Source organism: Mytilus edulis, chromosome 7, assembly GCF_963676685.1.
Source record: "Mytilus edulis chromosome 7, xbMytEdul2.2, whole genome shotgun sequence".
NCBI classification, from domain to species: Eukaryota; Metazoa; Mollusca; class Bivalvia; order Mytilida; family Mytilidae; genus Mytilus; species Mytilus edulis.
This window is the reverse complement of record NC_092350.1, coordinates 47224050-47240678: the sequence shown is the minus strand read 5'-3', so window position 1 is coordinate 47240678 and position 16629 is coordinate 47224050. Positions and strand designations below refer to the sequence as shown.

Sequence of the window (16629 nt, the reverse complement as noted above, 5' to 3'; positions counted from 1 at the left end):
TTAACAGTGTTAGGAACAACTAAGCGGGTATTTAAAAAAATAAAATATGTATTTTATAACTTTAATTCATTTATAAAATGTAGTTTTCTCAATTCAGATAATGTATAGAGTATATCACTATATGCTGCTAAAAAAACTGACTGATACTCGCCCAGTTCGCCTTAATTAGGACCTAGGAATAGTTTTTTTTTTTAATTACGTATTCTTTAGTACAAATATAAAAATGTATTTTAAATAAATGATACTCAAAACCTTAAACACTAGTTTTTTATTCGACATAAAACTATAAAATAAGTGTCATATCAAATATTTCAATTTTTCGTGTTGAATATCTGTTTACTAGTATATATGCAAACTTCAAAAATACCATATATATCAACTCAAAACTGTTCATTGCACATTATAACGTCCAATAGCTGATATAAAGGAATTATATCCTTTGAATTAATTAGCTCTTGCGCTTTTCTATAAAACTTTGATAGCATAAAGAATTCAGTTTTGATACTGGAATTTTAAAGAAAGCAAAAACAAAAATGGCTTTTACAGAATGTTGGCTTAATATCCAGTGGCAAATATTTCATACTTTTGCTAGACGAGAGCAAATTAATAATTTTTAATCCAAACCTTGGGTATATTAAATTCAGCACGATTTGCGACCGGTATAAAAGCTGACAATTCTGGACTCCCACTGGAAAAAGGTATGTTGGATATACTGGATAGTAGTCCGAGATTACTCTGACGTCCAATAGCTGTTTTGTCAAACAAGCTGGGGTCGATAAACAGACGTTGGACGTCAAAGTAATCTCGGAATAGTTCGATATAGTCTTGAATGGGTTCTTTAAAGTGTAGTGAGTATGGGGCTCACCATGGAGTTTTACTGCTAAATTGGAGATGGCCATATTTCTTGATAATCATCAAGCTTCAAAGTCGAAATATAAAAGACACTAGTAAGTACTGTCTTCGGTGCGAAACATGTGTAACAAGAATGTGTCCAAAGTACACTGATGCCCCACTCGCATTATCATTTTTTATGTTCAGTGGACCGTGAAATTAGGATATAAACTCTAATGTGGCATTGAAATTAGAAAGATCATAGCATAGGGAACATGACTTCATAACATTAAATTTAACACAGACAAACAAATCAATTCAATTTGAATATATGATTGTACGTCCGAATACTGCCAGCATCAAAAAATCAAATGGAATATAGATGAATACGCTCTATCATCTTTTTTACCCAAATAAACTGCTATATTGTGATCAAGTAATCCTGGAAATGACTCTAGATAGTACTAAATAAACAGATGTGCCGTATAATTGACAATGAGAGCTCAGACAACTGTCCACCAGAGACAAAACTAAATAGATCACGGTTAAATAAATTATATATATACGTCACCAATTGGCCATCAAAAATTGAGCAAACTTCATACCGCTTACATAAAAAACATAAAACAGTTCAAACGAGAAGATTAGCAAAGATAATTTTTGCCAAAACAGAAAACGAAAAACTCAATTAATATTATATTAAACAACAAACGACAACGATCCTGACTATAGGCACATACAAATATAATGTAGCAGGGTTAACAATGTGTGTATAGCCTTCGCGTCTTTCCTTATCTGGGATCGTGGTACAACACACAGGGGTGGATCCAGCCATTTTTTAAAAGCTTTATGGACCAGCAATAGGTTGTAATTTAGGTCGTATTGGTCGGTCCGACATCTCTACTTGATCAAGATTATTTACTATATCAGAGCTCCATCTGCCTCTACATCAACCCTAACACCACGTCCACGTGTTCTAGTAGATTTTGGTGGCATGACTGTATTTTTTTCAAGAAATCTTCGTATTAATCAGAAATAGAACTGAAGGAAATTCAATATACTGTATTGATATGGAACACGATGTTGACGTTATTGCTGAGAGCGTAGTAAGATCGCGGTTAGAACGTAGTGTAATCGTGGTAAGAACGTGCTATAATCGCAGTAGAAGCGTGGTAAGATCGTGTTGCAATCGGATAACTCGTGGTATGGTCGTAGTGAGAACGTGATGAGCGTAGACAGATCTTGATAAGCGTAGTAAGGTCGCAGAATAAGCGCGGTGAGAACGTGTTATAATCGTAGCGGGATCGTTGTAGAAGCGTAATGAGGACGTAGTAGCATCGTGAAAGCAACGAAAATTTACATTTTCATGCCGCTCATACCGACCTCACCACGATCTGAATTTAATTAGATCGCGGTGAGCGTGGTGCGATCGTGGTCTAGTGGGACTGGGGTTTAAGCTTGATCAAGTATCCTCACACATTGTGACGTCGCTTTTAACTTCTCGTAAGGCACTGTGACGTCACTGTATGTTCACATGAGGAAATAAAAGACATTTTACAAATTGACTTCTGTTTAAAATGGATCGTTTCTATGCTATACATCTTTTCAACTGTCTGGACAGTTTTTAACAAGCAATCAATATGCAAGAGGAAAGCTGGACTCTGGTGTACAGTTTTATCATTGGCAATCAAACTACATCTCTATATTTTTAAAAGTTCAAAACTAATCAATTATCGAATCAATGGGGTAGGGAATATATTATAGCCTCGTGTTTGTGTGATGTTGGAAATTGAAGATTGGTGATATATATATATAGGATGTCTTGAGCGTTGTTGTGTCAACGTTGATGGGTAGAATTGAAAATATGCATCATATCGTCATAATTATTGGCTGCAGAATGGACTAGATGCAATAACTATAGCAGCAGTTTTGGCATTGGAATCAAACAATGTCGAAATTCCTCAAATTCTCAGATTCCGGCGGATCCAGTTGTACACAGAGGTAGGGGGATCCAGGGCCCGGGCCCCCCATTTCGTGGGAAAAAATTGGTTGATTATATAGGGAATCACTGAAGCATGACTGGAGTGCCCCCCCCCCCTTTTTTTTAGGTCAGTCAGCGGGCCCCCCTTATGAAAAGTTCTGGATCCGCCACTGTAAACGGCATGTAATGTGGCATAATTTGTTGACATGATTAAGTTAATAGAAAGTAGAGATCAAATGATCAGACTTACAAAATGTTGATAATCATTGTCGTTTAAATTGTTGATATCTGATTAATGACCGAACAATCAACAATCTAGTTAAAATATAGAACTCTGATTTCGTTACATACATTGTAGTACAATCGTTTGTTTAGCCGGCCTGCCTTGTGTTTCACAGACATATGCCAATGCGTTAAATTTAAGAGGTTATACCATTTTTATACTCTAATCCGTAAATAGGATTAGTAGGTTTACAATTCAGATTTTTATAAAATCCTGGTTAATTGTTTGTATTAAATGGCCATGCAGTGAATCGAGCACAGTCATGTTAACCATGTTAACTACATTTTACTATTTTATTTTTGGTTTTTTTTTTTTTTAGAAAAACATGCAACACAACTTGCTGTTCAAGTTATGAATTAAGGTCCAACATATGAATGATGCATTGAAGGCTTATATTAGTTTATATTGTTCTTGGCATATATTTTTTTCAGACGAAAGGGCGGGTTGTCGATTAAATAGAAGAAATTTAAGTACATTTCAAGTTCGTGCATTTTGAAGGGGTTGCTGAAATAAAAATACAGAACTTCTTAAGACTCTTGCCAAATTTTGAAGTTATGACCTACAAATTTTTCTTTCCCAATATCGTCTATGAGTAGGCAAGAAAGATAACTCTGATTTCATGCGTAACAATCACAGGATTTTAGTCCAATAAAAAAATTATCACACGTACTTTATAAACAGGTTTCAACGACTTGCATGACAGCTGTTAATCGTGTAGGGGAAGGGGTCTCAACATACATACTTGCATGGTACAGAGTCTGACTTAGGTTTGAAAAATACACACCCTTCACATATTTATATTTGCAAGAATCCTTACCCATACATATATTTCTAGTTTTTACCATGTAGAAATCATTTGGGTTCGCGTACGTGATGCATAATTAAACAGTCACTCTACTGATTTAACTTTAAAATTTCGCCCGAAACAAATAAAAAAGAATACCGTCAAATTACGTGTACCCTATTACGCCTGACATAACTTTCATTACAGGTAGTGGAAATATCCCATTTAAAGGAATTTGATTAAAAGTTGTACTTCACAATCTGATTTATATGGTCATGTTTAATTATAAAGCAAAACATATAGGAGTTGTCCGTCAAATTGTTTTGTTTTGGCTCAACAGAAGGCCAGTCTAATAAAGTAATTGTTTTTGTTGAACTATTCTTTTCAGTATTTGTTGGGCAGGTACAAATTGACAACCTTAGTCATTACACATGTAAGCAAGTCATTCATTTAAGTTTTCAGTAAATTTGTAAAACGTTAGTTTTCTGAAATCAAACACTAGGTCTGAAAGGATATATTGTCTTTTACCAGGGACATAATATACAAGTATTGACAAGAATACTCTTTCCAAGCACCGTTTGTTTTCATTGAAAGAAGGAAAGAATGTATTCCCTTAAGCTTGTTCGAAGGGAATATTAGCCTATGTCTTTTAAGGGCCCCTTTAAATAATTCATATATTTTTTGTGTGCTTGAAACTAGAGTTTTAAGCTTAATTAAACGGAACAGAAAAGTGGAAAATACCAGTTTTCAAGTCTTTTTTTGATTCGACAAGGCCATGGATCGAAGCCACGACTGTCCACACTCGAGCTGAATTGGATAGGGCTTGTACTAGACTGACAGAGTGATTGTGGTTTTTTTTACTTTGCTAGATCGATGATTACTACTGTCTGCAGGAAGACATGTCACACATTATTCTCACACTTTGTTCATACTTCTAAAGGCTCCTGATGCTTAGTGTAGAAGTAGCAAATTCATATTTTCAAGAATTATGTTTTGGTTTATCCTCAACTCTCTAAACAGGATACAGTCAGACCGACGAAGCTGTGTATGTTAACTTTTTACTCCAATGACCTTCTGACAATTTGTTGTTGACCTAATGATTATAGTAATTTGATTTGACCCATGACAATGATATCAAGGTCAGATTAACCCTGCCAGACACAGACATGTACATCTTACAATAAGTTCATACATTAAATATAGTTGACCTTTTGTTTGAAATGTATGAGAAACCGACCAAACCACGAAACCTTTTAAGTGTTCAGTGAACCAAGAACAAGAGGCTCTGGAGAGCCTGAAACGCACATCTTTGAAAATATATCATTTCTATATTAATAATAATTATAACTTTCATTGTTATCAGCTATATTTGCTTATTTGTAATTGTATTGGTGTTCAGTTTTGTTGTTCACTTTATTAAAGCTTTCGAAGTACTAATACTATTAATTGGGTCGGAAAATTGTTGAAACCAGTAAAAATCGTCATTAAAGGACAATAAATCATATTAATCTGAAGATTTTGACATGTTTTTTTCCGGATTTCTTTTTAAATTTCTTTCTATATCCACTATGGTTTTGACAAATTAGACAAAAAAAATTAAAAAATTATCACTCAAGGGAATTAACTCATTTTAGCTATTTACTGATCATCTCTATCTTTAATATATACTAGGTTCTGCAGAATACACTACAGCTCAGGTGGGTTTTGCTTTTTGTTCACCTGTCCACAGTAGGAGTGGGCAACATTCACTCTACCCACCCATAGGAGTGGGCATGCAATTTCTTTTGTTTAATCATAAGACTTGCAAGTTCAATCAATTGACAAAAGCAGATAAGCATTCATACTAATCAACAGTTTTACCAAAAAAAAGTTTTAGCTGGAGTGGGCACAGGTGGGCCGGTGGAAAAAGCAAAATCCACCCTGGCTGCTGTGTACTTTAATAGTCACATTTCAAAGGTAATAACTACTTTAAAGGGTCGATTGACGATTCAAACAATGTTCACATACTTTGATAAACATTTTTGCTCTTGATTGCTGATTTCTATCAATCCGCAGTGTCTGCAAAAGCTCATAAAAGTGGTAAAAAAATACCACTGATTCAAGGGCAATTACTCCTTAAAGAAACCTGTTTACACTTTCAACTGTGTTATCAAGGATTTGTATACAAATCCAAGTAATAATTAAAAACCAATTGTTCAGAGAACAATTGAAGGTTTTTCCACCAGTAAGGATCTATTTTGATATGCAAATATTAAAATTTGGTTTCAAATGTCAATTTCAGCATCAAATGACAGCTTATTGAACGCTTGGTCCAAAAATATATGGTTTCTTTACAAAAAGGTATGTATGAGGGAGATAATTTTTACTTCCGATTTCAAAGATGTTACTTAAATTTTCGGTATTTTTTTTATAGTTTAATTGACACTGATTCCAAAAATATATGGTTTTATATACTTTTACATTAATTTAGTTAAAAAAAATAGCTACTTCCAGTTAGATTTTTCAATGTCACATTGCTTGCAACCTATTGCAAAAAGTCCAATGTCTTTATCTTGCATACATACGAGATAAAAGCAAACGTCAAAATCTAGAACGTTAAATTTACCTATGACCTTGAGCTCAATTTCAAGGTCACCAACCAAGGACATCAAATCAAAAGATTCTAGGCCTCTACTTAAATTGTTAATTGGTTATATCACCATACAACTCTGGGACGTAGCTGGGTCCTTTTGAAGTGCAAGCCAACCAGGGGGGGTTGGGGTTTGGGGGGATTATTTTTTTTGGTTCTCGACGCAAAATGGTGCGTTCTGAGGGCCTCAAATTGGTTTGATTAGCAAATTGTTAAGACTGTATTTAATCATTTTTTTATTGAGAAACATCCTGAATATTTTTTCAAAAATCGGCCCTTCGTATTTTTAGCTGCAACAAAAACATCCATGGCCTTGTCTAAATTGACCTCAAAATCACAGTCCCAGAGCCGATAATCTGTCATTTCTCATTGTGAAACGGATGTACGTTTTCAAACATTTCAGTACGCTAAACGACCTTTCACATGTTTCAGCTGTAGCACTAACAAAGGGCATTGTTAGGAGAACACACAGTATTGGTCAATTGGTCATTAGTTATTTGTTCGACCACGGAAGAAGATATTGTGCATGAAAACGGTTTTCTGAATTCAGAAGTCGATAATCAAGTTCCGTGATCATATGACCCAGAAACGGATAGCAGAGAGAAATTCGCCAGTAATCCTTAGGGTTTTCGGCTGGATGGTTAGCACTCGAGGTTTGTCTTCCCACCACCTAGGAACATTTTCATCTATAGTAAAAAGCTCTGCTATATCTAGAGTGGTTTGGTATAGCTCGTTCCAAACATTATCATCATTTTGCTCGGAACGCAACATTTCAGTTACGGACTAGTACTGCGGAACTTGATGAAGTCTTGAAAGGCTATTTTATTTTATATCTAATGATTTGACGCCTTAATATTTCGACAGGAAGGTTTCAAAACAGAACAATATGAAGTAGCCTTTCAAAACAATAATTTAAAGAGGGAATTCATATTTGTATTTACCGTTATCGTAATTTACATATAAAAGAGGGGCGAAAGATACCAAAGGGACAGTCAAACTCATTGAACATGTTTATTGTAATTCATTAAATTGTCCAGGGTCGGATCCAAAGTTAGGGAGCTACCATTTGATTTTTATGGGGGGGGGGGGGGGGGGGGGGGGGGCTAGGATGAAAAATTTTGTCCTGCATTTTTTTTTAGTTGTAATCTCTGTCCTGCCTTTTTATTTTTCACTCTATTCGGTCCTGCCTTTTTTTTTTATTAGTTTATCCTGACTTTTTTTTACCTAAATTGTCATCCTGACTTTTTTTTTTGGCAAAGTGTCTCATCCTGCCTTTTTTTTTACTCAAAACTCCTGTCCTGCCTATTTTTTTCAAATTTCATCCTAGCCCCCCATAAAAATCAAATGGTAGCTCCCTTAAGAGATAAAAATGGAACAAAAGTCAATCGGTCATTTTTTTTTCAAAATAATGTACGAAATTAACAACCCTTTTCGAAACAAAAACGTGGGTTTACAACCCCTGCAGCCCTGTTAGTTCAACGACGCGCATTATATTTTTTTTTTAATTGAAATGAAGTTAATATACCTTGTCGGAAATTTGGAGGTGTGGACATTTTTCCATTTGTCGGTCAAAAGTTGTAACTTTATATCTTTTCCTAAGGATATCGAATAATGGTCCCAGATTTTTTTATACTGGCTTAGACATGACACTGATGTGGCAGCTAATTATATAAGTTCAATCAATTTTTTTCATCGTCAATTTTTGACGTTTCAGGGGTCTAAATTGTCCTGATTTGTTGCTGGTTATGTTTCTGTATGACTATCACTGTTGGTAGGCGTTTTTGTCAGAATAAAAATGTCTAACGTTTGCCCTTTAGGGTTGTCAAGCTTTGAACTATCATGTTTTATACGCTGCTTTTTACGTCGAGTACCAGAAGAAAATTATAGCAAATAAAAAAAAAAAGATTTCGGTCAGGGTTGATTTTACAGACGGAAATAGTATTATGACGTTATTAAAATAGTTATACTGTATCGTTTTCTACTTTGATTGGTTAAGTAAATTTTAATATTTTTTAGTCGTTTGTATTTTTATTTTATTTTTCGGCGTAAATTTTTTTTTTTAGACCCTGCGATGTGCTACGCCCCAGCAACTAATATTACATATAAAAGGGGGGAAAACTCGCTTCAAATGTCTGCTTACCCTTTTAAATAAATTGTACGTGTTACAACATGTGTCAACTGACATTTGTTTGAAAATATGATTTCTGAAAATATTAAAGATAACAAGCCAAAATCAAAAATTTTGAACATATGACCTTGACCTCATTTTAATTTTTTTGGACCAAGGACCTCAAATCAAAATACCCTAGGCCTCTATCACATATGATTTTCCAGTTACAAATACATTTCATTTATTTCAATACAAAAGGGGAAATAACTCTCATATGGAGTCTTCGTAAAGCTTTGGTCAAAATGAAAGTTAACATCCTGAGGATATAATGAGCAATTTGGAAAAATAATTTTGTCGCTTTCTTTTACAGTTGCAGAGGAGATCTCATAACAAGAAAAACAGTGTTTGGGGATATAACTCTTACAAAGAAAAGTGTTCGGTTCAACAGGGTCAGTTTCAAAAGCGTATAGACTGTATGAAATCATATACAAAAAAACTAAGTAACATCTTTTGAAACATTTTTACACTGCAAGAAAAAGATAAGGTGGAAGAAAATAAAAACCAGATGCTCCGCAGGGCACAGCTTTATACGACCGCAGAGGTTGAACCCTGAACGGTTGGGGCAAGTTTGGACACAACATTCAAGCTGGATTCAGCTCTAAATTTGGATTGTGATTAAATAGTTGACACAGCATAGGTTTCTGACACAGAATGAATGTGGTCTAATGAACTTAAAATATTGTTTTTGCCTTTGAGCAATTCACTATGCTGTTGAATATTAATCCTCTCAAGAAAACGTTTGAAGAAATTTTCTTTTTATATATGAAATCTGAAATGAGAAAAATTTACCTCCCCCCCACCCACATTTTTTTTCACATCCCCCTTTCCCTTTTTCCAAAACTGATCTCAATTCAAATTTTTAATGGAGTTTGCAACAATAACTACTCATTTAAATACATCATAAAATATTAAAATGTATAATAAAGTGCTTGTTATCACTGAATGGTAAAGATTGTTTTAATTTATCAGTTGGTAGTAAAAGTGAATATACATTGTATATTGTATAAAACAATGATTTAAGTTGATTCAACTACTATTCTGGACAAAGAAAGATAACTCCAATTGAAAATTTCTTGCTATTGCACAATATTGTGCAATTAGATATTTCTTGCTATTGCGCAATACTGTGAAATTTAAGATTTCTTGCTATTGCACAATACTGTGCAATTGAAAATTTCTTGCTATTGCACAATACTGTCCAATTGAAGAATTCTTGCTATTACTGAGTACTGTGCAATTGGATATTTCTTGCTATTGCACAATACTTAATATAATAATTTTGGATTCTGATTTGGACCAACTTGAAAACTGGGCCCATAATCAAAAATCTAAGTACATGTTTAGATTCAGCATATCAAAGAAGCCCAAGAATTCAATTTTTGTTAAAATCAAACTAAGTTTAATTTTGGACCCTTTGGACTTTAATGTACACCAATTTGAAAACGGGACCAAAAATTAAGAATCTACATACAGTTAAATTTGGCATATCAAAGAACCCCAATTATTGAATTTTTGATGAAATCAAACAAAGTTTAATTTTGGACCTCGATTTGGACCAACTTGAAAACTGGGCCACAAATAAAAAATCTAAGTACATTTTTAGATTCAGCATATTAAAGAACCCCAAGGATTCAATTTTTGTTAAAATCAAACTAAGTTTAATTTTGGACCCTTTGGATTTTAATGTAGACCAATTTGAAAACGGGACCAAAAATTAAGAATCTACATACACAGTTAGATTAGGCATTTCAAAGAACCCCAATTATTGAATTTTCGATGAAATCAAACAAAGTTTAATTTTGGACCCCGAATTGTACCAACTTGAAAACTGGGCCAATAATCAAAAATCTAAGTACATTTTTAGATTCACCATTTTAAAGAACCCCAAGGATTCAATTTTTCTTAAAATCAAACTAAGTTTAATTTTGGACCCTTTGGACGTTAATGTAGACCAATTTGAAAACGGGACCAAAAATTAAGAATCTACATACACAGTTAGATTTGGCATATCAAAGAACCCCAATTATTCAATTTTTGCTTATTTTGGACCCTTTGGGCCCCTTATTCCTAAACTGTTGGGACCAAAACTCCCAAAATCAATCCCAACCTTCCTCTTATGGTCATAAACCTTGTATTTAAATTTCATAGATTTCTATATACTTAATCTAAAGTTATGGTGCGAAAACCAAGAAAAATGCTTATTTGGGCCCCTTTTTGGCCCCTAATTCCTAAACTGTTCAGACCTCAACTCCCAAAATCAATACCAACCTTCCTTTTGTGGTCATAAACCTTGTGTTTAAATTTCATTGATTTCTATTTACTTAAACTAAGTTATTGTGCGAAAACCAAGAATGATGCTTATTTGGGCCCTTTTTTGGCCCCTAATTCCTAAACTGTTCGGACCTCAACTCCCAAAATCAATACCAACCTTCCTTTTGTGGTCATAAACCTTGTGTCAAAATTTCATAGATTTCTATTTACTTAAACTAAAGTTATAGTGCGAAAACCAAGAAAATGCTTATTTGGGCCCTTTTTGGCCCCTAATTCCTAAAATGTTGGGACCAAAAGTTTAATTTTGGACCCCGAATTGTACCAACTTGAAAACTGGGCCAATAATCAAAAATCTAAGTACATTTTTAGATTCAGCATATTAAAGAACCCCAAGGTTTCAATTTTTCTTAAAATCAAACTAAGTTTAATTTTGGACCCTTTGGACGTTAATGTAGACCAATTTGAAAACGGGACCAAAAATTAAGAATCTACATACACAGTTAGATTTGGCATATCAAAGAACCCCAATTATTCAATTTTTGATGAAATCAAACAAAGTTTTATTTTGGACCCTTTGGGCCCCTTATTCCTAAACTGTTGGGACCAAAACTCCCAAAATCAATCCCAACCTTCCTCTTATGGTCATAAACCTTGTATTTAAATTTCATAGATTTCTATTTACTTAATCTAAAGTTATGGTGCGAAAACCAAGAAAAATGCTTATTTGGGCCCCGTTTTGGCCCCTAATTCCTAAACTGTTCAGACCTCAACTCCCAAAATCAATACCAACCTTCCTTTTGTGGTCATAAACCTTGTGTTTAAATTTCATTGATTTCTATTTACTTAAACTAAAGTTATTGTGCGAAAACCAAGAATGATGCTTATTTGGGCCCTTTTTTGGCCCCTAATTCCTAAACTGTTCGGACCTCAACTCTCAAAATCAATACCAACCTTCCTTTTGTGGTCATAAACCTTGTGTCAAAATTTCATAGATTTCTATTTACTTAAACTAAAGTGATGGTGCGAAAACCAAGAAAAATGCTTATTTGGGCCCTTTTTGGCCCCTAATTCCTAAAATATTGGGACCAAAACTCCCAAAATCAATCTCAACCTTCCTCTTATGGTCATAAACCTTGTATTTAAATTTCATAGATTTCTATATACTTAAACTAAAGTGATGGTGCGAAAACCAAGAAAAATGCTTATTTGGGCCCTTTTTGGCCCCTAATTCCTAAAATGTTGGGACCAAAACTCCCAAAATCAATCCCAGCCTTCCTTTTGTGGTCATAAACCTTGTGTTAAAATTTCATAGAATTCTATTCACTTTTACTAAAGTTAGAGTGCGAAAACTAAAAGTATTCGGACGACGACGACGCCAACGTGATACCAATATACGACCAAAAAATTTTCAATTTTTGCAGTCGTATAAAAATCTTAGTACATGTTTAGAGTCAGCATATCAAAAAAGCCCAAGAATTCAATTTTTGTTAAAATCAAACTTAGTTTAATTTTGGACCCTTTGGACTTTAATGTAGACCAATTTGAAAACGGGACCAAAAATTAAGAATCTACATACACAGTTAGATTTGGCATATCAAAGAATCTTAATTATTCAATTTTTGATGAAATCAAACAAAGTTTAATTTTGGACCCTGATTTGGACCAACTTAAAAACTTGGCCAATAATCAAAAATCTAAGTACATTTTTAGATTCAGCATATCAAAGAACCTCAAGGATTCAATTTTTGTTAAAATCAAACTAAGTTTAATTTTTATTTTTGACGACGACAACGCAGACAACGACGCCAACTTGATACCAATATATGACCAAAAAATTTTCAATTTTTGCAGTCGTATAAAAATATAATCAGAAGAAATTCAATAGGTCTTTCCACATGAAAAGGTGGAAAGACCTAAATATGCATTTAACATTTTTGCTACTTGAAAGTTTTAGTTAAATGATAGTTTCTGCAAAAGATGAAAAATTAAGTTAAAACCATCTTTCAAGGGCAATAACTCCTATAGAGGGCCCATAATGTTTTCAGCTGTGTTGACTTTATTTGTAAATCATATTTACCCTAAACAGTTTCTGTATATGGTGTCTGAATAAATGGGTTAAAATCATATCTCAAGGGCAATAACTCATGTAAGGTTTCAATTGAGGATTTCCTCCACGACTTTTCTGAATACCTGTTTTTGCTAAATATTCTATTCATTAAAACTCCAAGGGAGACAGACTTTTGACCTGTTGATCATTTCAACTGATGTCAGTTTTGCGTTAACGACCTCAGTTTTGGAGAAAGTTTGCCAAACCTTTTATACAAGTACCCGACTACCAGTATGCGGTTTTATTCATTGTTGAAGGCCTCACCGTGACCTATACTTGTAAATTTCTGTTGCATTTGGTCTCTTGTGGAGAATGGTCTCAATGGCAATTATATCACATCTCCTCATTTTTATATAACAATACATAAATCAGTTGTTTATAGTGTCTGAGAAACAACAAACCTCAACAACTTTACATTGACCTATAAACCATGAAATTGATGCCAAGTTAGAGAAAACCTGTCAGTCAGACAAGAAAGCCTTACAAAAATTTTAAAATTCAAAATAAGTTGCCATAATGCATATCTACAAAATGGACTTGATCACAAAAACTTTACCTCGATCACTGATCCATTAAATTTTGCTACACAAAAGGCAAGACAAAATGTTTTTTTTTTTAAAGTTTACCGATTTAAATGAAAATGAGATCAAAATAATGGATGTATACAGCTTGAATTTATGCTATATGTCTTCTCTTAATCATAATTATTTTACATAATTCATTTCAGGGACTTTTACAGCTGACTATGTGGTAGGGAGTTTGCTCATTGTCAAAGGCCATTCAGTGACCTATTGTTAATGTCTGTGTAATTTTGTCTCTTATGGCATATACCGGTACATGTATGGAGAGTTGTCTCATTTGCAATCATACAATATCTTCTTTTTTTATATTGTTGTAAAATGTACATGTACATGAAGTATAGCTTGTCAAACCATTGACACACAAAAAAGGATTCATTACAAAAACTGAATAAATTAATATTTAATTTCACAATACATTTATTTATCCCCCCTTAAATTTACATTTCTTGGCCAAGATGGCCCAACTGTTCTAAAAATCTTGCTGCATTAACAAGCTGACTACACCCATAAACAATTTTCTTTTGTCCAGCACTTGATGATGATTTTGATTTGGCATAGTCTATTAAATTTTGGTATTCAATGTAATTTCCACCTCCGATCATAAACACGTAAGCTTCTTGGAATGGAGATTTGTTTCTAGGAACTGATGATGAATCTGAACGTAAAAGTTTTGGGTCAAAGTAACGATAGTCTTCAATTTCTTGCAATGTCTTTGACTCCATAAGTCCATCCACAATTCTGGTGGCTGGCAAATTGTGCCTTTTAATAACCAAGTTTTTAACTCCTTCCATAAGAAACTGTGAACTTTTATTCATTAATTTGTTAAACATTCCTACAGTTGTTGTTCCCCCTCCTCCATATTGACTTGGCGCTGCATTCATTTTATTATAAGCTCGCCATCTACGAATGAACGTGATTGGTGCTACCTCACAGTTAGCACCAGTCAAGGCTACGCAATATTGATCAATTTCAGCATCACTCATTGGTGGACCACAGATCAATGCTATGATAAATATTCTGACTTTGTCTTCCGGTGTTCCTAAATCAGGGTCTGATATAATGTCCATCAGCGATTTGTCTAAAAGTGCCTTGCTCATCATTTTTTCTTCCATTTCAAAGTAGACATCTAGTTTACGGTGCTTTATGTGTTCCAACATGGCAGTAGCGATGTTAGTGTGCATGTCAATCAAACGCTTCATTTCTAGCAACTCCGGCAATGAGCTTACTGTTGAAGTAAGTTTGGCGGTTGTATCATTCATCATACTGAATGCTACTTCATCATCACCCTCAAGACCCATTGCCGATTTCATTTTCTTTATTTCATCTTCATGTGTCTTGTAGGTTTCTAACTGTTCTTGAACAGCTTCTGCAACTTGTGGGAATGGACTACCCTTTTCCTTTTCCCAAAATCTATCAGACGGATTCAGATCATAGCTTTTCTTTTTCTTTTTTGTCATCATATTGCCAGCTGGACCTTTAACTTCTATAGATTCTTCTATTTCAACTCGGTTCAGGAGAAGATTGAATACATCATGTGCTAACGCTTGATATGTCCATGTATGATGGAGCATAGTGGCTAAATCTAGATTTCGATCGAGCAAAACTAATAATGGCCTTTGAAAACTAAACTGTCCGGCCTGTATATTGTCAGTAGTGAAAAAGCTGTTCCTGGCATCTCTAAGATTCTCTCTCAACTTTTTGTCCAATTTCTCTGCAACCATTTCTGCTGCATTACCTCTTGGGCATCGAATGATGGGCACGGTACCCAGTGTTACAAAAACAGAAAACAAACTGTCAACGATAGTATCCATGATCTGCTCCATTTCAGTGTCTTTGACGTCACCTTTGTTTATTTCATAATATGATAGTTCTTTGTCAAGATTTCTTAGGGTAAACATGTCTTCTTCTAATGAAATAAAGTTCAAATATTGATCAAAAACTTTGGAAACCTGTTGTACACAATTGCATTGAATAGCTGTTTGGGCAATGTCTTCAAGTTTTTGCCTGGAAATAGCAGATATGAAATTCATGTAATACGAGTCATACAGCTGGTTTTGTATGTCTTGACATATTCTTCTAATGTTGTCATCAGTTGGTAATACAAAATAAATAGCCGGAACATCTGGAATAGAATCCCGGTCTGAATGAAGATTCAAGTGAAGAGTTACTCCCAACTCGCGGAGCTCTTTGACGGTCAATAACGGCGAGATTATGTCTTGACCAAACCTATCATAGACGAGTACTTTCCATTGTGGCTCTGCTGAGCTTGATTTTGTTGGAGGAGTGTTAAAATTAAGCATTCGTTTTAAAGCAAGAACTTGTTTCTCCCTAATGGAAGCCATGTTTGTTGTTACTGCCACCTGGAGGTTGACGTGGCATTTATGACATTGACCAAAGAAGGACAACTCTACTTTCACTTTCACTTTGATTAATCACAAGTCATTAGATTGTTTTCCAGAACCCTTGAACTGAATTTAAAGGTGGAGGGAAATTATTAGGCACAGATACTGTCTCTGAATTAACACTTTATAACACAGTTAACTTATATTAAGGTATACAAAGGGGGATTCTGAGACAAGTGCTTGTGAAAATGAGGGATAAATGTCTTTTTGAGACAAAATTCTGACATTTTGATCCTCTGTTAGCAGCCGCATTACCACTTAATTCATCAAGCATTATTCTGAAAAAAATGTTTGTTTACTCCAGCCATATATTAAATCGCCATCAACATACTGATTATCTTAATCTTCAGGTTCATCAATCTCAATTTTTTATTTTTATTTTATAAAATAGGAAAAAGACAGAAGATGCCATGTGCAGGTGCAGATTTAGAAATTTTTGAAGAATGTTCAATAAAGTTACACAAGAAAAACAAGGTTTAGCTTTTATCATTTTTTATGCAAATTTAACACAAATGTTTTGCCTATTTTTCACAATTGTATTTATGCTGAAAGTCTTTCACATTAAAGTTTTACTACAAGTACCAAATAAA

At 34.2% G+C, this 16629-nt stretch overlaps 1 protein-coding gene across 1 annotated transcript; it reads right to left on the bottom strand.

The window, feature by feature from the left end:
- Positions 1-14022: 14022 nt before the first annotated feature.
- LOC139481638 (sec1 family domain-containing protein 1-like) lies at positions 14023-16021 on the bottom strand. Its single transcript, XM_071265076.1, has one exon. It carries the CDS (start codon positions 15977-15979, stop codon positions 14075-14077), a length of 1905 nt encoding a protein of 634 aa, XP_071121177.1. The 5' UTR covers positions 15980-16021; the 3' UTR covers positions 14023-14074.
- Between the last annotated feature and the right edge of the window lie 608 nt (positions 16022-16629).